At 46.8% G+C, this 21,486-nt stretch overlaps 1 protein-coding gene and 1 pseudogene across 1 annotated transcript; both read right to left on the bottom strand.

Moving 5' to 3' along the window:
* Positions 1-3,838: 3,838 nt before the first annotated feature.
* On the bottom strand, positions 3,839-4,468 carry LOC136489490 (putative F-box protein At4g09190). The gene has a single exon (XM_066486109.1). The coding sequence runs from the start codon at positions 4,466-4,468 to the stop codon at positions 3,839-3,841; it is 630 nt and encodes a 209-aa protein (XP_066342206.1).
* A 6,050-nt stretch (positions 4,469-10,518) lies between these two features.
* Positions 10,519-14,824, bottom strand: LOC136489489 (uncharacterized; annotated as a pseudogene).
* Positions 14,825-21,486: the final 6,662 nt, after the last annotated feature.

The following is a 21,486-nucleotide window of genomic DNA, read 5'->3' as shown; positions in this document are numbered from 1 at the left end:
CAAGCCTAAGAGGAAACGAGGGGATAGAAAAGGAAATCTATATCCAGATAAGGCATGCTATGTGATAACGGAGGTCGGGCTAGCAGGGGAGATCCTTGAGCCAAAGGAATTAAGAGGATGATTCCATAATGCGATCGGGGTCCTAGTAAAAGATAAATTGAACCTAGCAATCCCTAACTGGAAAGAAGTACCAGAGAACAAAAAGAATAAACTATGGGATAAGCAGCCGAAGCTCAATTTTAGATTTCCAGAGGGTAAGCACAAACTGGTAAAAAAATGCTTTTGGGATGATGGGAGAGTCATTCCAACGTTGGAGGTCGGAGCTCAACATGAAGTATATCCAAAAGGGGTTAACTCCCTTCAAAGAGTTCGGCAAAATAACTCCTAGTCAATGGGAGGAACTCGTGGCTCAGAAGACTTCACCAGAGGCATTGGAGCTCAGTGCCCGTAACACCGAGCTGGCGAAGAGGAACAAAATCCACCTTCATCTAGGCCCTGGTGGCTACTATGCTAAGGAAGAGCAGTTTAGAAAGATGGACAAAGAGGCCGTAACTGCTGGGAATATCGATGTGACGAATTTGAAGGTACGCTCAAGGAATTGGATATATGCGAGGAGTACAGAATCATCCGGTGGTAATCTTAAGTTTGATAAGCCGGAGACCCAAGAGGCAGTATCAAGGATACTGAAATATGCTAAAGACAAGGAGAATGGCTCATTCAATCCTTCCAGAGAGAGGGACGAGCTTAGCCTTTGGTTTGGGAAACAAGGAACACACAGGCCGCACCAGGGGGCTAGGGGAAAGGACGACCTAGAAGCAAGGATTCGAAGAGGACGGGCACATGTACAAGAAATATGGCAGAGACCGGAAGACTAGTCTTGAGCTCCAAGTGAAGGCTCTAGTTGCGAAGGCGCTGGAGGAGCAAGGACTATCTATGGAGCCGCGAATATTAGTGACGTTGCCGGGAGAACTGGCATTAGTTGGCAGCCCTCCGAAAGTTCCTAGCAACCAAGGTTCCACTGCAGCCACAACCCCCGTCGATCACATATGTGAACCAACTAGTTGCACCTTGGTGTTTCTCAGCGACCGGCAGAACACTATGATGGAGGTGGCAACGGGTGTGGCACATCCTCCCGGTGGCTTACACCACAATAATAAGATATCGCCGGACTACACTAGGGTCGAGGTGCATACAGTGAAGCCCGAGTTCATGCAGTGGAGGATAGACTATGCAAGTCCCGAGGGGCTGGTGTTACTCGGAGACATTATAGGGCAGTTCATCCTCTAGCACAAACGGGATATTATATTGACTGCTTCTTCGCCGCCCGCCCCCCCCCCCCTCTCCCCAATTTAGAGCGAGTTGTTGAGGTCGGGGAGATATTTTCACCGTCTTGTGACCACCACATTCCTGAGATGCCACATTCTTCTCCGCCTCTTAGCGAGCATATGCCTGATGAGATGCCACAACCTTCTCCAGCTCGTACCGAGCCAGTGCATGATGAGATGCCATAGTCTTCTCAACAAGCACAGCCGATACATGAACAATGAGTGCCTCCTGAAGAAGGTGATGCACGAGAAGATGAGAACGTGCCTGAATGGGAACTTTGAAAGAAGATTCCAATCAACATAAGGCCAGTTTATATTTCGATGAAAGACGTCTCGTCGGTGTCCAAGTGGTATTCCCATGACCAGTTCAAGCCTTAGAACCAAGTTTAAAAAGTTTCATCACGGAGTTCTGAGGAGGCCGTCACTAGCAAACTCCACCAAATTGCAAAGCAGTATCCAAATGTTGATTCCATCAAATGGTCAAAGGATTGCCCGAAAACATATGAAAGAGGCAAGCCCTTCCTACCAAACCGGGACATCCAGCGCCTACCACTAGTAATGAGAAGGTTCCATGATTGGTACTTGCGTGTTCTCCCAACGAGCATAGACCACATACAAGCATGCTTCCCCACCGGCACATTTGGAAGCCCAGCCGGGAAAATTGTCTTTGACTTCAATGACAAGCAGACATGCTTTCACCTGGGAGAAATGGAGATGAATCTAACTCGCATGTGGTGCCTGTAAGTCCTTATCCTCCCGATATGATATGAATGTAATCTTTGAATTTTGTTGTAACTAACCCACGCCGTGATTTGTAGAATGAAAGTGCACATTATAAAACAAATGCCAAGTGTGAAAGCCGGGTATACAGACCCTCAAGCTATAGCCCAAACAAATTTTAATTACCCTAAACAGTGGAAACTAGACGCCAAAGAGTTAGCTGCTGCAAAGACTCTTCGGGAGAAAGAGCACATCCGTATGGCGAAACTAAGGGAAGAGTCCCTTAAGGTTGCGGCATACATTGCCCTGGCTTTCAAAACTCTCCAACAACACTCTACTATATGGCTACCATACAACTTCGAGTAAGTTTAGCTCTATACTTAAAGCTTTGTTCGATATATTTTATTCGATGCCAAAGAGCTTATCTAGTTCTATGATTAAATCCATGTAGCAACCACTGGATTTGTATAGCCGTCGATGTCGGGAGGAGCATGGCATGGGTCTTTGATTCAATAGATAGGGACCCGGTGACATACAAAGACTTCATATCGATTCTCCAGATGTATACATATCAACAATCCTCATTAGCTTATATGTTTGTATACATACTTGTAACGTTCACTTTTGGATACTAACAAGTTGTATTTGCTAAAATAATTCGAACATGGCATTTAGGTTCTATGTCACTAATCATCGAGGAAGGCATGATCCATCAATGAAGGAAAAGCTTGCTATAAAAATACTATGTGCAGTAAGTGTAACTTACTTCTTCAGTACTCCATTACATGGCTTTCAAAAGCATTACTTAACATTTTCATATGCAAAACATACAGTGCCCCAAGCAGAAGCCTAGGAATGTACATTGTGGATACTATATATGTTCTATGATGAGTAACACCGGTGCCTACAGGAGACACCCCTTAAGGGTAAGTTTGAACCTCTTCACCCGTAGTATAAAAACTTCATACATGGTATGAAATACTAAACCAAAACTTATTCTCTTGTAGTGAAAAGAAGAGAAAGGAATAAAAAGAGACCCATACAAGGATGAACAACTCTTAGAGCTTGTCGGCGACCTTTGCAACTTCATATGGGACCAGATTGTACACGTCAAAGGCGCCTACCATGACCGAGAGTCTGACTTAGGTAGAAATCCTCAGTACCAACATCTTCGTGAGACTGAAAGGCTAGCTCTAGGACGTTGATAACAATGTGTATGGAATTTGTATGTTTAATGATGGATTGTATATATTCTTGTGAATTGGACTTGTAATTGTAGTTTATATAATACTCTTGTGTTTGTAGTCGCGATCGCGGGGCGTTCGGCAACGCGAACGCGGTTCGGAACATTGGTCGCGGGGCGTTCGGCAACGCGAACGCTGGTCGCGGGGCGTTCGGCAACGCGAACGCGGTTCGGAACGTTAGTCGCGAGACGTTCAGCAACGCGATTTTGAATTATAAATTTGATTTTTTTTTTGCGGGAAAACGTACTGTAGGGGCAGTTCTAGACTGAACCGCCCCTACAAACAGGTATTTATAGGGGCGGCCTAGGAACCGCCCCTACAAATGTATGATTTGTAGAGACGGTTCGTTAGGAGCGGCTGGTCAAACCGCCCCTACAAAGGGTTACGAGCCGCCCCTAAAAATCGAATCTGTAGTAGTGTGTCGTATATTGTGAACCATACACAAGGTTTCCTTGAGCTCGGTTAGAGCAATCCACCAGTCCTCTTGCTCCTCCAACGGCGGACCATTGATCGTGTCCATCCACACTTCGCTCTCGAGGTCAAAAGCAGCTACACGGTTCCAACCGGGAATTCTTTCATAAATGTTGTAACCTTGTGTTGGGGGGAAAAGCCATTAAACAAATCGGGCGTCGGCCTTTGCCTCCATGTCGGCTCTGCACCATCGCCCGTGATCGTAGCGACCTCACAGACCGTCGTGTGAGTTTTGGAAAGATGTAGGACCTTGTAGGCGCCAGACGGGGCGGCACGGCCAAAGCTGTAGTTGCTCCACCGGATCTCCTCGTCATGCGCATGCCTGCCGACGGTGAAGGAACGCCGGGCCGCCGGATCGATGATCATGGCGCCTTGCCACCTCCTTTTTACGAAGATGAGGTCCATGCGAGTGGATCGATGATCATGGCTGCCCCAGGCCTCGAACACCCTCAGGACGTTGCCCTGCATGTCCAGAAGCCGCAGCTCGTAGTCCGGCCAGGATCCGAACGCGGCGACGATGAGACGGCCGGCGTGGGATCTCTGCGAGGCAACGAAGGCCGGGTCGGAGATGAGGGCGCGCCAGGCCTTGGACTCGCATCGGAACCGGCACAGGGCTTTCACCGGCAGCCCGACTAGCACGTCGAAGATGATGTCCTCCGGCAGCGACACGCCATCGTCCTCGTGCTTGCTGCTTCGTTTCGCTTCCATTGTTTGTTCCGGCCTGTTATTAGATTAGGGTTATGTAATGTCTGATATATACTCCCTATATATGAACAGTCCCTTTCAGTTGTCAATCCAATGCAATCGCAAATCTTCCAAAAACACGGCAACCGACTGACCGATGGTGTCCTATTCCAATCAGAGTATCAGACTACCAAACAGCTAACAAAAAGCTCCTGTACGAACCGTGTATAAGTCCAACTCGATGAATCAATAAATCTTTCATCAGTCAAATTCTTGCCCTTTGTGGCTTTGTCTAAGTATCACGGGAGAGGATATGATTCTAAAATAGTGTTAAGTTGGACGATCATGTACTCAATTTTATATTATATGAAAATGTATTAATATTTATCATGTTGTTGACAGCGATTAGAGTCACACACACTGGTACGTAGGGGCGAGATCGCCCAGAGGCCGCACATGGCCTAGCACGAGGCCAACTAGCAGGTAGGCCAACTAGCAGGTAGACGAGGCCGACCAGACACTCGTTCTTCACCCGATAAACCTACAAATGCCTCCCGGGAAGACCCAGTTGGAAAAGTTTGAGGTAGAAGATAAAAAGTAATAGTTGTGTTTTTTTAGGATCAAGTGTTGGATCCCGGCCAATCGGACACTCGTTCTTCACTCCATAAACCTGCAAACGCCTCTCGGGAAGACCGGGTTGGAAAAGTTTGAGGTAGAAGATAAAAAGTAATAGTTGTGTTTTTTTAGGATCAAGTGTTGGATCCCAGCCAATCAGACACTCAGGTCTTCACCCCATAAACCTACAAACACCTCCCGGGAAGACCGGGTTGAAAAAGTTTGAGGTAGAAGATAAAAAGTAATAGTTGTGTTTTTCTCTGAGGATCAGGTGTTGGATCCTTTAATCGGCTGTCACCCTAAAAATTTATATAGGCTACCCTTAGACTAAAATTTGCTCCCATGAGGAGTTCAACTCAGGACCTGGGGTTGCTACTAAGGCCATCTAACCAGTTCGGCTAGAGACCCGTTCGCATCATAGTAAACAAGTATCATTGGAATTGTCATTGAATTTATTTTAGTAGTACACCTATTTAGATTACTATATATTGATACTATTTTATATAAAAAACCTAATTAAATTTGAGATAGTTTGACTTCGACCGGACCTATAATTGTTTTTATATATAGGCTTTGCTGCAGTACCTCCAAGTGACTGTGAGCCGTTCATTTATTTTGATCGGACGATTATGGCAATGAAATAAATATTTAATTAATTTTTTATTTGGTAAATTTGAATAAATAAAGGAAGTTTTAGATGCAAATTTTTTTCTGGATTTGATCGGTGCATGCATGATCCGGTGGATATGGCATTGTTTTTTAAAAAAATTGCAACTTTAAAATTGATATATTTTGGCATGTGGCCTGATACACTTGATTTTGTATTTAATATGACTTGTATGTGTGATAGTAATAGCATTTGATACCGTACAGACGTACGTGATTACGTGTACGTGACATGTGTGTGTATCATGTGTACACGTGTTAGCAAGTGGCCGGTAATGTGAGTACGTACGTGTACGTGACTTACATGTAGGTAGCGTGACTTACGTGTTAGCAAGTGGCCGGTAGATCACACCCTGCAATTTACGCAATCTTATGACCAAACCAACATTTAGAACTGTAATTATTTATTAAAATAATATTATTTCGAAAAAAAAGTTCAAATCTGAACCGCCGGTGGCCTGCTGGGCTGCCTACGCCACGCAATGACACAGAGTCACAGACCACCGTACGGCACGGGGCCCAGCAGGAGGTGTACGGGGATGGGGAGCAGCAGCAAGCGAGCAACACACCGACACGTACGGCAGCCCCTGGCCTCCAAATCGAAATGAAATGGATCTCATGGCAAACCTCTCACGCATTTTTCACCCACCTCCGATCCTCTTTGATTTGTGCCTCTCTCGTTCTACAGTAGCTTTCTTTCTGCAATAATATTGGCAATCGAATTGAAGCGAAGGTCCATCAAGAGAACAGTCAGTCCAGCTTCTCAGCAGCCGATTAATGTCAACTCAAAACCGAATTAGGCCCCGTTTGGCACGGCTTTCACCGGCGCCGGCTTATCTGACATCAACACTGGTAGCAATACTGTAGCATGAAGCCGGTTTTCTTCCTCTTCCTCTTCCTCTTCCTCTCCCTCTCTCACTGACACGCGCACTGTTCATCAGAGCCGGAGAAGCCGGTTTTTTGCTTGCCCCCCATACTACAGTACAATCGCTACAATGAAACAGAAAAGGTGGAGAGAGCAAACCGGTTTCGTGCTACAGTGTTGCTGTGAGATAAGCTGGGGCCGGTGCAAGCCGTGCCAAACGGGGCCTTAATTTCGAGTAACCGAATAGCACCAGAGCCGTTACCAAATTGATCACGAAAAATTTTGGTTTGGCAACATCGGTTCGGTTAATCAATTTCGGTGAAATTTTGCCAAGTCCCCACTTGTTTGTCGCTAATCTAATCCACTCTGCCATTTGTCCAATCAAATAGAGAAAACGTCCAATTTACGCAATGTTAGCTACCACAACGTGTCCTGTCGTGGCTCCAGATGACTTCGGCCGTCCACTCGTCCTCATCCCTTTCCGAACGGTAGAGAGCGGATGGAGAGAGAGAGAGAGTAGAGGGGCCGCAGGAGTTCAGGGCAGCGCTCCGGCAGTAGTCAAGGTGGTGGACGGTGGTGGCCTCGGGAGTTGAGCTCAGTCATCGCCGGAGTCGTGCCACCGGGGCCGGGGTTGCCGGGGCTGGGGCGCAGGGGCTGCGTCGAAGCAGGGCAGGTCGTCGCGCACGAGCGATGCCGCGTGGAGCATCTCCATCGCCGCGGCAGCCAGGAGCTCGGACGCGGCGACGCAGAGTATGGGGGGTGCCCGCTTGGTGGCTCCCCTCCTTGCTGGTGCCGGGAGCACCGCGTAGCGCATGGCGGAGTGGATGCTCTCCGGAGGGTGCATGGGCATCGCGGCGTCAAGTTCGGACTCCAAATCGGCGACCACAGAGGTCCAATAGCGGTGCAGTTCATGAATCAGCGACGGTCATGTGTTACATCTAAGGGCTGGAGGTTAAAGACAGGGGTAGTTTAGACATTTCCTTCACCTTCTCTCTTCCTAAAACTGAAAAATAATAAAATAATCAGTGTAGTGTCTATTTCCTCCACCTTCTCTCTCCCTAAAACTGAGAAATAAATAAAATAATCAGTGCAGTGTCTTTTAGCAAACAACCACAAATTTACAGTGTTTTTGGACAAATTCTCGGTTTGGTGGTGTGATCTGGTCAAGTACACATTTCTCCAACGTCCCTTAGCAAAATTTGTCAGAAAACAATTGGGTCCATTTTGGGCCAGCGAGGTCGTAGCCTTTCGGTAGAATAGGTCGATCCATGGCTCCTTCTTTTAGGAGGGCAACCATCGCTCCAAAAAAAAAAGTAGCATTGGGGCTACGGGGCCAAATCTAAGGCTAGCACCGGGTCAGCCCATTTCCATCCACAGAGAAATTATGCCCTAACGAGAAGAACCAAATTCTAATTCTGGGTTTTTTGTTTGAATATGTAAGACTATCTCATTCAAAATATACCACTCATTTGATGTTTGGGTAGCACTACAGGCAAAGGGTTCAAGACTTAGTTTTGGTCTTCTTTAATAATAGGACCCAAAAGATAACCCTTTTTGAAAATAAGTCTCCAGGAGAGATAATCCATCGTTGTAGCTCTTCGAAAATCAGCTCCGGCTCCGCCTGTGAACACCTACAATCGAACAGGAGCTGTCGGAGCTGCGTTGGTGTGGCTCCGCCGGGCTCTGCCACAGTGCTTTGTACAAGACTGCTACATGGAGAGAGCCGAAGCTGGGCGGAGCCTGACCAAACAGGCCCTTATTCATCATGGGAGCTCCTATGGTCCGAGTGGCCGGACGAAATCGTCGCGCCGATGGTGTCATAATTTTCCCGCCCCCGCTCTCCAGCTTTCCTGCTACGTACTCCCGTCCACTCGCGCACGGCCCACCTCCGCACACGTCAGCTCATGCACCGCGTCTGCACATGCATGGCCAGCGTTGCTCTCAACATTTGCATGCAGTTTCTACGACTTAAAAAAGTTATAACGCTAAAGCAGACATCCAAACTAAATTCCGATTATATCATCCTGTTTCTCACAACAAATCCTTCAAAACAGATCCCATATGAATATATTTGGATAAATTTTTATTAACAAACATTTATCTTATGAAGATGGAACATTTTCTTCTATTAAGCAAGGACAATGTTCTAGATTCAGAGAACAATATTCTGTCTTCGTAAGAAAATGTTCTCGGTTTAGAAGAGCAGTATTCTAGTTTGCCCGGGCAAATTTAACCGAGAACGGAAAACTGAACCAAAAGAACCAGAACCGAAAATTTTGGTTCCTTATTCGGTTCCTGATATTGAGGAACCGAAATAACCGAAGAAAATTAGGTTCCTACTCTCGGTTAACCGAAAAAACCGAATTACATGAATTATACTTCACCTACTTGTATTTATAAGATTATGTTTGTTTTATATGTAGTGTTTTATATTTGAACTGCTACATATTTGTGTTACTGTATTGCTATTGTTTTTTTTATACATTATCATTATGAAAATAAACATAGTGTTGCATAAATTTGCCTTACAACACGTATATTTATTGTTGTCTTGAGGTCTTCTGAAAAAATTCGGTTAGTTCGGTTAGAACCAGAACCGAACCGAAATAACCGAAAACTGAAATGCTCGGTTCCTAAATTTTTTTGAAACCGATCGTTTCCCATTTTCCAGGAACCGAATTTCATCAATAACCGATCGAACCGAACCGAGAACCGAACGCCCATACTGAATTCTAGTTACATGTTCATGCAATTGGTATTATAATATACATAAAAATAAAATTAATAATAATAATAACAAAAACGATGAAATATATAGAAATAGTAAATAAATAAATAAATAAATACAAAACATAAATAAAAATGATAAAATCTAGAGCAAAGAATAAGGAAAAAAATAAAAACATGTGTAATAGAGAAAAATTTAAAAGAACATCACATGGATACTTTTTCAACATCCTAAAATATGTCATAGAACATCACGTGTATACTAAGTGATCATTACTAAATACATCATAAAACATCACTAAATACATTATAGAACATTGCCTAGATATTACGTGAATTCACTAAATACATCATTACGCGAACATCATAAAATACATAATAGAACATCCATGAACATCATAAAGTACATCATAGAACATCACATATATATTATGTTAACATCACAAAATATGTTGTAGAACATCATACACATACCACGTGAATATCACATATCTCATACAATATACTCCCTCTGTCCCAAAAAAGTATTGTTCTGAGATTTTTTAGACAGATTTTTGGAGAAGAGAAATGTCCCTAATACCCTTAATATGTCACACATGATTCTCTTAAAAGAAGAGATGTTGCATGGGTTAATTCCTAATTAAGACGTGCTGCAAGCAAGCATGCGAAGATCCGAGGCAGGCAACAATCAGTAGCGCATCTCAGTTGATAATTTGGCGCCGGATCTGTGGGCCAAGAGTGTGTCTAAAACTCAGAACATCATTTTTCTAGGACAAATTTTAAATCACAGAACGTCACTTTTTTTAGGATAGAGGGAGTAGAAAATAAAAAAAATCAAAAATATATTAAAATAACTAAATAAAGTAAAATGACAACAAAAAATACACATAAAAGACTATAGAAACAAAATGCACATAAAAGTTTAAAGAATAAAAGACCAAATGTAAATAACAAATAAAAGAACAAATAAAATAAGATTTGAAAAATTCGTCGGTACATAGCCTAGGAAGCCACTCCGTATAAACATTACGAACTACTCCATATAAAGTTGTCGGCCATGCAGTTGCACTACCTGTGTGTCGCATTGGGTTATGCCTGCTGATACAACATCTGCACTCACAGACGCGTGGCTAGTAGTAGTATAGTAGATAGTAGTAGTATATAGTTAAAAAGAAAGAATAAATAGAAGCAAGGAAAGAAATCAATAAAAAGAAAACAAAAGAAATATAAAAAACAAAAAGAATAATGAAAAATTGCTATCCCCGCTATCACTGTCCTCGCCGCCGAAGTCCATGCCGTCGTTCGACGATGGCGGAGGTGTATGCCAATCTTGAAACTCAATCAGCCGTAGACGCACGAGATATCTGAGCGTAGGCACCTCGACATGAATGACTTCGTGCGGCTGCAGGAAGATAGGTGGCCCGCCATCATGCTCCTCTTCCGGCTCCAGCACGGCCATAATCTTCTCGTCGGGGATGAGGTCAGGGTGCGCACACCATGCTACGACGAAGAGCTCTCGCTCATCGTCAGGGTCTGCAAGGGCCTCTGGATTGGCGATGTCGACGTTGGTGCAAGAGGACCCAAGAATGATCTGTGCGGTCTCCATGGATCTCGCGTGCGACGGGATGCCTTTGAGGCCGACGAGCACCCTGGACCAAAATGCCCCCGCCGATCCCATAATCAGACAACTCCACCTCCGCTACCAGAGGGTGAAGGGAGCTCCCTCCGGAGTCGGGGAACCAAGGACAAGCTCGAGATCCTCACGACGACTAAAGCGAATGATAAAATCATCCGGCCTCGTACGACGTACAGTCGCCCGGTCTTCCGTGACACCAAAATGCTGCCCGAGATGAGCCAACACCTGTTGGGGTTTAGTTCCACATCGTGTAGCGATAGTGGGGGGGCACAACATATAAGGCGGGAGAACCCCCACCTATCAGGCTAGTCTTTTGGGTTGAGTAAGGCCCAAATGCCTTATATGTTATAGCTCCGGTGAACCTGAGACCTGTGGGAGCGTAAGCTCGTGGTAACGAGCCAGGCCGGCTGTAAGCCAGCTCCAAGATTGTGAACTCGGTGGTCATCACTGGTTCCAACAATTGATATCGTGAGCCCATGGTAAAAGGTCACCACCAGTTCCAACAATTGGTATCATGAGTCTATGGTAAAAAAAGCTAAACTCGATAAAAAATCTCGAGCGTCACATATGGCGAGAGCACCCCGATGTGTGACTAAGGGGGAGATTGTTGGGGTTTACTCCCACATCGTGTAGCGATAGTGGGAGAGCACAACATATAAGGTGGGAGAACCCTCACCTATCAGGCTAGTATTTTGGGTTAAGTAAGGTCCAAGGCCTTATATGTTGTAGCTCCGGTGGACCTACGACTTGTGGGAGCGCAGGCTCGTGGTAATGAGCCGGGCCGACTATAAGCCAGCTCCAAGATCGTGAACTTGGTGGTCACCACCGGTTCCAACAATTGGTATCGGAGCTCATGATCAGAAAAAGCTAAACCCAATAAAAAATCTCGAGCGTCACATATGGCGGGGGCACCCCGATGTGTGACTAAGGGGGAGATTGTTGGGGTTTAGTCCCACATCGTGTAGCGATGGTGGGGAGCACAACATATAAGGCGGGAGAACCCCACCTGTCAGGCTAGTCTTTTGGGTTAAGCAAGGCCCAAGGCCTTATATGTTGTAGCTCTGATGGACCTGGGATCTATGGGAGCGCAGGCTCGTGGTAACAAGCCGGGCTGACTGTAAGCCATCTCCAAGATCGTGAACTCGGTGGTCACTACCGGTTTCAACAATTGGTATCGAAGCTCATGCTCAGGAAAGACTAAACTCCAACAATCTCCCCCATAGTCACACATCAGGGTGCCCCCGCCATATGTGATGCTTGAGATTTTTTATCGGGTTTAGCTTTTTTTACCATGGGCTCACGATACCAATTGTTGGAACCAGTGGTGACCATCGAGTTTACGATCTTGGAGCTGGCTTACAAGATTGTTGAGGTTTAGTCCCACATCGTGTAGCGATGGCGAGGGAGCACAACATATAAGGCGGGAGAACCCTCACCTATTAGGTTAGTCTTTTGGGTTGAGTAAGGCCCAAAGGCCTTATATGTTGTAGCTTCGGTGGACCTGGGACCTGTGGGAGCATAGGGTCATGGTAACAAGCCGGGTCGGCTATAAGCTAGCTCTAAGATCGTGAACTCGGTGGTCACCACCAGTTCCCACAATTGGTATCAGAGCTCATGGTCAAAAAAAGCTAAACCCAATAAAAAAATCTTAAGCGTCGCATATGGCGGGGGCACCCCGATGTGTGACTAAGGGGGAGATTGTTGGGGTTTAGTCCCACATCGTGTAGCGATGGTGGGGAGCACAACATATAAGGCGGGAGAACCCCCATCTGTCAGGCTAGTCTTTTGGGTTAATTAAGGCCCAATGCCTTATATGTTGTAGCTCCGGTGGACCTGGGACCTGAGGGAGCGCAGGCTCGTGGTAACCAGCCGGGCCGGCTGTAAGCTAGCTCCAAGATCGTGAACTCGGTGGTCACCACCAGTTCCCACAATTGGTATCAGAGCTCATGATCAAAAAAAGCTAAACCCAATAAAAAAATCTCGAGCGTCACATATGACTGGGGCACCCCGATGTGTGACTAAGGGGGAGATTATTAGGGTTTAGTCCCACATCATGTAGCGATGGTGGAGAAGCACAACATATAAGGCGGAAGAAGCCCCCACCTATCAGGCTAGTCTTTTGGGTTGAGTAAGGCCCAAATACCTTATATGTTGTAGCTCTGGTGGACCTGAGACCTATGGGAGCGTAGGCTCGTGGTAATGAGCCAAGCCAGCTATACGCCAGCTCCAAGATCGTGAACTCGGTGGTCACCACCGGTTCCAACAATTGGTATCGTGAGCCCATGGTAAAAAAAAAGCTAAACCCGATAAAAATCTCAAGCGTCACATATGGCGGAGGCACCCCAATGTGTGACTAAGGGGGAGATTGTTGGGGTTTAGTCCCATATCGTATAGCGATGGTGGGGAGCACAACATATAAGGCGGGAGAACCCTCACCTTTTAGGCTAGTCTTTTGGGCTGAGTAAGGCCCAAAGGCCTTATATGTTGTAGCTCTGGTGGACCTGGGACCTGTGGAAGCGCAGGCTCATGGTAATAAGTCAGGCCGACTATAAGCCAGCTCTAAGATCGTGAACTCGGTGGTCACCACCGGTTCCAACAATTGGTATCGGAGCCCATGGTCAGAAAAGCTAAACCCGATAAAAAATATCGAGCGTCACATATGGTGGGGGCACCCCGATGTGTGACTAAGGGGGAGATTATTGGGGTTTGGTCCCACATCGTGTAGCGATGGTGGGGAGCACAACATATAAGGCGGGAGAACCCCCACCTGTTAGGCTAGTCTTTTGGGTTAAGTAAGGCCCAATGCCTTATATGTTGTAGCTCCGGTGGACCTGGGACCTGTTGGAGCATAGGCTCGTGGTAACGAGCTAGGCCGGCTGTAAGCCAGCTCCAAGATCATGAACTCAGTGGTCACCACTGGTTCCAACAATTGGTATTGGAGCCCAAGGTTAGAAAAGCTAAACCCGATAAAAAAATGTCGAGCGTCACATATGGCGAGGGCACCCCGATGTGTGACTAAGGGGGAGATTGTTAGGGTTTAGTCCCGCATCATGTAGCGATGGTGGGAGAGCACAACATATAAGGCGGAAGAAGCCCGCACCTATCAGGCTAGTCTTTTGTGTTGGAAATGCCCAAATGCCTTATATGTTGTAGCTCCAGTGGACCTGGGACCTGTGGGAGCGCAGGCTCGTGGAAACGAGCCGGGCCGGCTGCAAGCTAGCTCCAAGATCATGAACTCGGTGGTCACCACTGGTTCCAACAATTGGTATCGTGAGCCCATGGTAAAAAAAAGCTAAACCCGATAAAAATCTCGAGCGCCACATATGGCGGAGGTACCCCGATGTGTGACTAAGGGGGAGATTGTTGGGGTTTAGTCCCATATCATGTAGCGATAGTGGGGGAGCACAACATATAAGGCGGGAGAACCCTCACCTTTTAGGCTAGTCTTTTGGGTTGAGTAAGGCCCAAAGGCCTTATATATTGTAGCTCTGGTGGACCTAGGACCTGTGGGAGCGTAGGCTCGTGGTAACGAGCCAGGCCGGCTATAAGCCAGCTCCAAGATCATGAACTCGGTGGTCACCACCGGTTCCAACAACACCATGGCCGGAGTGACCGTCGGTCTGGTGCCAACCACGAGCGCCAGCAGAGCCAACAATAAAGCATCTTCCGCTGCTTGGATAGTTGGAGTATGAGGGACGACAATGAGCTCCAACAATGGTGTCCTCACCCACATCCTCGGCGAAGCTGGCGGTGACTGCGCCCTTGGCAGCAGGGAACGTGGAATGTGGCGAGGCTGTTCCGGCGTGTGGGAGTCCGAGCGATCTAGAGCAGCACCAGCACCAGTAGCGTCATGGTCGCCATCGTTGGCCATCACTGCCGCCTCCCAGACGTGCGGACCACCACCCTCGGCCACCGGCTTAATGACCTTCGGCTAGGAACCGAGGGCTCCCTCCTAGTGGAAGCCGAACGCACCGATGCCGTGTCCACCGATGATGCATGCCGGCTATTCAAGGACCGAAGACGACGAGCACCCCATCGAGTCCTAGACATAGGTGGTGGAGAGTAGCCGTGTTTGCCATCCCAGCGACAGGAGGGTGGGGGCAGTCCCTCGCCTAGTGCCCCACATCCCAACAATTGAACCACTTCGGCATGCACGTGATCACCAGTGAGGCAAATGAAGCACTTTCCGATGAGGTTGGACGGGACCGGCCGACATGGTGACGCTACGTGATGCCAACACCGCCTACTCTATGCCTACCAGAAACCATCTGCATCCGGCGTGATAGACATCCGGGGGGTGTACGATGATGGACGCGAGCTGACGATGCCAGGGAGCCTAGAGCCCAACATCCCTGTGCGTGTCGGCCATGAAGCCCCCTTGACATGGACGGCAGCGCCAGCGTCAACGCGGCAGCCACGGCCGACGCACGGCCTTGCCACAACCCAACGATGGAGGTGGTGCATCGGAGTCATCGAGAGACCCCCCCCCAAAGAAGCAAGGAATGGCTCCGCTTGTAGGTCCAGCGAGCTCGAGCGAAGGATGAACTCGACGTGTGAAAGGTCCTAATATGGCTAGAGGGGGGTGAATAGCCTATTTAAAATTCTATAAATCAACTAGAGCAATTTGATTAGTATGACAAATAGCAAAATATAAACTTGCTCTAGCTCTATAAGGGTTGCAAGCCACCTATCCAATAATTCTAGTTGTAATGATTACTATGCACACAACTTGCAAAGTTACTACTCACTAAGAGCTCTCAATCTTGCTACTCTAAAGAGCTCCACTAGATGAACTTAAAACAATAAAGCAAGCTCTCAATTCTAATTACACTAAAGAGCTTGTCACAACTAGTTTACAAGAATATAAATGAGTGAGTAGGGTGATTATACCGCCGTGTAGAGGAATGAACCAATCACAAGATGAAGATTACGCTAATCACCGGGAGAATGCAAATGACAAGAGACAACCGATTTTCTCTCGAGCTTCACGTGCTTGCCAACATGCTACGTCTACGTTGTGTCAATGAAAATGTGCAAGAGAGTGAGCTTGAGCCAGCCATGGGGCTTAAATAGAAGCCCCCATGAAATAGAGCCATTGTACCCCTTCATTGGGCACTGATCGGGGTGACCGGACGCTCTGGTCCTATTGACTGGACGCAGGGCTCAGCGTCTGGTCGCCCGATGGAGGCCACGTGTCATCCTGTGTTCAACAGGAGTTGTCTGATCTCAATGGTCGTGACATGACCGGACGCTTTGCCATAAGTGACCGGACGCCGAACACCCAGAGTCCGGTCATTTCCAGTAAACTCCCAAAGACAGCAAAACTTGACCGGACACGTCCGGTCGACCTTGACTGGACACATCCAGTGTTCGGTCAGTTACCCTGACATTTGTGTAGCTACGTCAGCTCTGACCGAACGCATCCTTCCAGCATCCGGTCAGTCAGAGGCCTAGCGTCCGGTCACATGACCGATGCCAGGGTATCACTGCCATGCCTGACCAGACACACCGGTCTCCCTGAGACCAGTGTCCTGACCGTTGTAAAATAGCAAGACTGACCCTTTTTCATTTCTATCTCCTTCACCCTTGCTCAAATGTGCCAACCACCAAGTGTGTCACCTTGTGCACATATGTTAGCATATTTTCACAAATATTGTCAAGGGTGTTAGCACTTCACTAGATCCTAAATGCATAAGCAATGAATTAGAGCATCTAGTGGCACTTTGATAACCGCATTACGATACGATTTTCACTCCTCTTAATAGTATGGCTATCTATCCTAAATGTGATCACATTCACTAAGTGTCTTGATCACTAAAACAAAATGGCTTCTTCATTTTATACCTTTGCCTTGAGCCTTTTGTTTTTCTCTTTCTTCTTTTCCAAGTTCAAGCCTTTGATCATAACCATGCCATCACTATTGTCATGATCTTCATCATTGCTTCATTACTTGGAATAGTGCTACCTATCTCATGATCACTTTGATAAATTAGGTTAGCACTTAGGGTTTCATCAATTAACCAAAACCAAACTAGAGCTTTCAGCGTGGGCCGCCGCAGCCAAAGGCGGCAGCTCCAGGAACACAGATCTGGCAGTGCTCCGAGTAGCCTGATCCTCTTCGACTTCTTTCGCCCAAGAGCGACGGGAACATGAGACAAGATCCATGGTGAAGTGGGCGGCACGACTAGGGTGGTCAGCGGCGATGTGCTAGGTGGACGCTGGGGCTAGAGTGGCCACCGGCGGCAGCGGCCTCGGGGAGCATCCCGGTTATCTCAAGGTTGCGGAGCATCGGCAAGAATGGGGAGACTCCTCCGCCGTGGCTGACGAAGCAGCTTCCGAGCCGGGCGGACGTGAAGTGCAGCCGATCCACGCTAGCCAAGAGCTCCGTGAGACCGAACAGCTTGGGGCCGTGCTCCACGACATGGAAGATACAAACGTTCTTGTCCCGAGTGTGAAAATGGTTGGAACGTGATGCCCTCTTAGGCTCATGGCTTTTTGTTAATATAGCCGAGAAGAGCCCCTGGCGTGGCGGTACAACTTGTACAACAAGAAGAAGCTAACTACTTTGTTAACTCTAGATTACATCAATCAGGAGATACCTATCCTATCTAACTGAAGCCATGATACTTACCTTCACCCGCAATCCAAGCCTGAGTGCACAACCAATCTTCAGGAGATATCAATCAACCAGATATTGCGGTCATGTGATCCTATTGGATATTCTTAAGATCCCCACTCAATCACAACTTATCAGTGAGGTTGAGATTGTCTCTGAACATGACCATTTGCGTCTCTGGAAGAGGCTTAGTGAAGCCATCGGCGATCTGATCCGTAGTGCTGATGAATCTGATGTCCAGGTGCTTTGCTGCAACTTGTTCACATACAAAATGAAAATCGATCTCTATATGCTTGGTGCGTGCATGAAATACAGGGTTATCCGATAGGTACTTTGCGCCAAGATTATCACACCATAAACATGCTGCCAAAGGATGTGGAATACCTAACTCATCAAGTATTTTTTTACCTACATTACCTCTGCAGTAGCGTTGGCCAAAGACTTGTATTCAGCTTCTGTACTTGATCTTGAAACCGTAGGTTGTTTTCTTGCGCACCATGACACTAGGTTGCAACCGAGGAATATAGCAAAGCCGTCTGTAGATCGTCTGTCATCAGGGCAACCGGCCCAATCAGCATCTGAAAAAGCACTTACAAGCATAGAGTTAGATTCTCTAATTTTTAACCCTAGGTCGATTGTTCCTTATACATATCTCAATATTCTCTTCATAGCTTCCCAATGAACGGTCGTCGGCGAGTGAAGGAATTGACAAACTTTGTTGACCAAAAAAGACAGATCTGGTCGTGTGAGGGTGAGATGCTGGAGAGCTCCAACAATGCTCCTATATCTGGTTGAGTCCTCCACTCCTAACCGAGTGCCACTAGTGACTGAAAGCTTTTTGGTAGTATTAAGGGGTGTTTTGATGGGTTTACACAACTGCATATTAACTCTCTTGAGGATATCAAAAGCATATCGTTCCTGTGTCAAAAGCAATTCACCTTTCTTTCTTTGAACCTGTATGCCAAGAAAATAGTGAAGATTCCCGAGATCTTTGATTGCAAAGTCCTTCTCTAAATCTCGGAGAAGAGCATCCACTGCTTCCTGTGATGAACTAGCCACAATTATAGCATCAACATATACAAGCATAAAGATGACATGATTTCCTTTCCGATAAAAGAATAATGATGTGTCAGCTTTGGAGGGAACAAAGCCTAGACTCTGAAGTTTACCACACAACCTAGAATACCAGGCCCGTGGTGTTTGTTTTAAACTATGCAGGGATCTGTCAAGTTTGCATAAGTGATGTGGTTTGGTCTTATCTTCATAACCTGGAGGTTGTTTCATGTATACCTCTTCTTTAAGGAAACCATGCAAGAAAGCGTTCTGAACATCGAGTTGCCTCAAACACCAATCCTTAGACATAGCTAGAGAGAGCACAAGACGAATTGTGGCTGCTTTCACAACAAAACTAAAAGTATCCTCATAATCAATGTCGTATCGTTGTTTGAACCCCTTTGCTACTAGGCGTGCCTTATATCTGTCAATTTTCCTATCTGATCTTCTTTTGATTTTATAGACCCACTTGCAATCTATCACATTTTTACCTTTTTGAGGTGGAACTAGATGCCAAGTTTTATTCCTGATCAATGCATCAAATTCAACATCCATAGCACGCTTCCAATTATTATCGACTAAGGCATGTTGCAAATCAGTAGGACCTTCAGTGGTGGCTGCTAACGGACCATATCGAATAGTTCCATCAGTGTAAATTTTTTGTTTGCGTATACCTTGTTGTAGACGCGTGGTGGGTCGCTGGAGAGCCGGTGCTGCAAGCGATGTAGAAGATCCAGTGGGTTGATCTGTGGCTAGAGCAGAAGATCCGGCGAGCGAAGATCCGATGGGTTGATCTGTGGCTGGCGTAGAAGATCTGGTGAGCGGCGGACCCAAGGGAGATTCTCCACCATCGGTCGAAATATCATGTCCCCCCCCCCCTCGTTCGTGGAGCCAGGCGAGGCGAGTTCGAGATAGGTGGCGCACGCGGAGAGGATGCCGGTGGAGCTGACGCGTTCATCACGAGCGCAAGAGTTGACGCCGCCAGATCCAAGACCGATCATATCAGCTCCACAGTGGAAGGTGCAAGTGAATCAGCCTGGGGATCGCCGCCTGTTCCTGCCAAAATGGGAAATTGCTCGGGGAGCATGAAATGACGCCCGTTTCCAGCCAGATTTAGTTCATTTGATGCTGATTTTTTTTCATGTGCTGCACGCTTAGACATAGGGTTAGTATGCAGGGAATCATTATCAAAATGTCTAAAGAATTGTCGTCCCCAAAATCATGAGAAGGATTTGTCAAAGTTGGAGGAAGGAGGAGAATTTCATATCGTAATCGAGCACCGGCGTTTGGGTGGAGTTCGGTGAAGGGGAAGACGTGTTCATCGAAGACCACATCTCGGGAAATATAGACACGGCCTTCATTGACATCCAGACACTTGAACCCCTTGTGTATGTTACTGTATCCTAGGAAGACACGGCGTTTGGAGCGGAATTGCAACTTGCGAGCGTTATAAGGCCGTAGATTCGGTCAGCATGCGTAGCCAAAAGTACGAAGAGAGGAGTAGTCTGGTGTTTGATGAAACGGGCGTTCAAGAGGAGCTTGGTTATTGATAATTTTACTAGGGAGGCGATTAATAAGATAGGTGGCAGTGATGAAAGCTTTATCCCAAAATTTTAAGGGCATAGAAGCATGGGCTAAAAGCGAGAGACCTACTTCAACAATATGGCGATGTTTGCGTTTAGCGGAGCTATTTTGTTGATGTGCATAAGGGCATGAGACATGATGCGAGATGCCAATGCGCTGAAAGAAGGCATTCAGCTTTTGATATTCCCCTCCCCAGTCAGTTTGCATAGCGAGAATTTTTCTATCAAATTGGCATTCAACCATAGCTTGGAATTCATGAAATTTTTGAAAAACTTCAGATTTGTGACGAAGCAAATAAATCCATGTAAACTTGCTGAAATCATCAATGAAGCTAACGTAATAACTATTTGTGCCAACAGAAGTGGGCGCAGGACCCCATACATCAGAAAACACAAGTTCTAAGAGACTCAATGAGATACTCTTGGATCTAGGATAGGGTAGCTGATGACTTTTGCCCTTTTGGCAAGCATCGCAAATAGTTTCTTTATTCAAATCGGCAACAAAGGGAATACTATTTTTGCTAAGGACTTGCTGAATGACTACAAAAGAAGGGTGGCCGAGATGACTATGCCACCTGGACGAAGGAGACTTGATAGCACCAAATGCTCCTTTATTCGATGACGGCCTAGACTTCAACGGGTAGAGGCCGCCTTCACATTCCCCTCTAAGGATGGTTTTCTTCGTCGCCTGGTCCTTAATCAAAAAAAAGTTGGGATGATATTCAATAAAAGCATGTTTATCGGATGTAAGACGATGAACAGATGCAAGGCTTTTATTAGCTTTAGGAACATAAAGAACATTGTTTAGAACGAGATTTTGATTTGGGGTATGAAACAAAACTTCGACCAATTTGATTGATTCTCATACCTGCACCATTAGCAGCATGAACCTTGTCGTTTCCATGGCACTTGTCCCTCACGGTGAGCTTCTCCAGCTCTCCCGTGGTGTGGTCGGTAGCACCAGTGTCGGTGTACCAGTTGATGTCGATCCCATATGACGCAGAGGAGGCAGATCGGGATTGCTCTGGTGGGCCGGTGAAGGAAGCGTCAAAACACTTGAAGCAGCGGAGTCCGGTGTGGCCCTCCTTGCCGCAGAGCTGGTAGATGGGTTTATCGTCGTTGTAGTTCTATCGGGGGCGCCCGCTGTTGTTGTTGTTGCCACGGTTGCGGTCGTGCCCGCGTCCTCGGCCACCACCACCGCGGTTGAAACCGCCACGGCCTCCACGTGTAGCCGTGCTAGCAGATGAACCGGATCCACCGTGCAAGAGATCCATCCGATGT

Source organism: Miscanthus floridulus, chromosome 10 (genome assembly GCF_019320115.1).
Source record: "Miscanthus floridulus cultivar M001 chromosome 10, ASM1932011v1, whole genome shotgun sequence".
NCBI classification, from domain to species: Eukaryota; Viridiplantae; Streptophyta; class Magnoliopsida; order Poales; family Poaceae; genus Miscanthus; species Miscanthus floridulus.
This window is presented reverse-complemented; position numbering and strand designations above follow the sequence as displayed.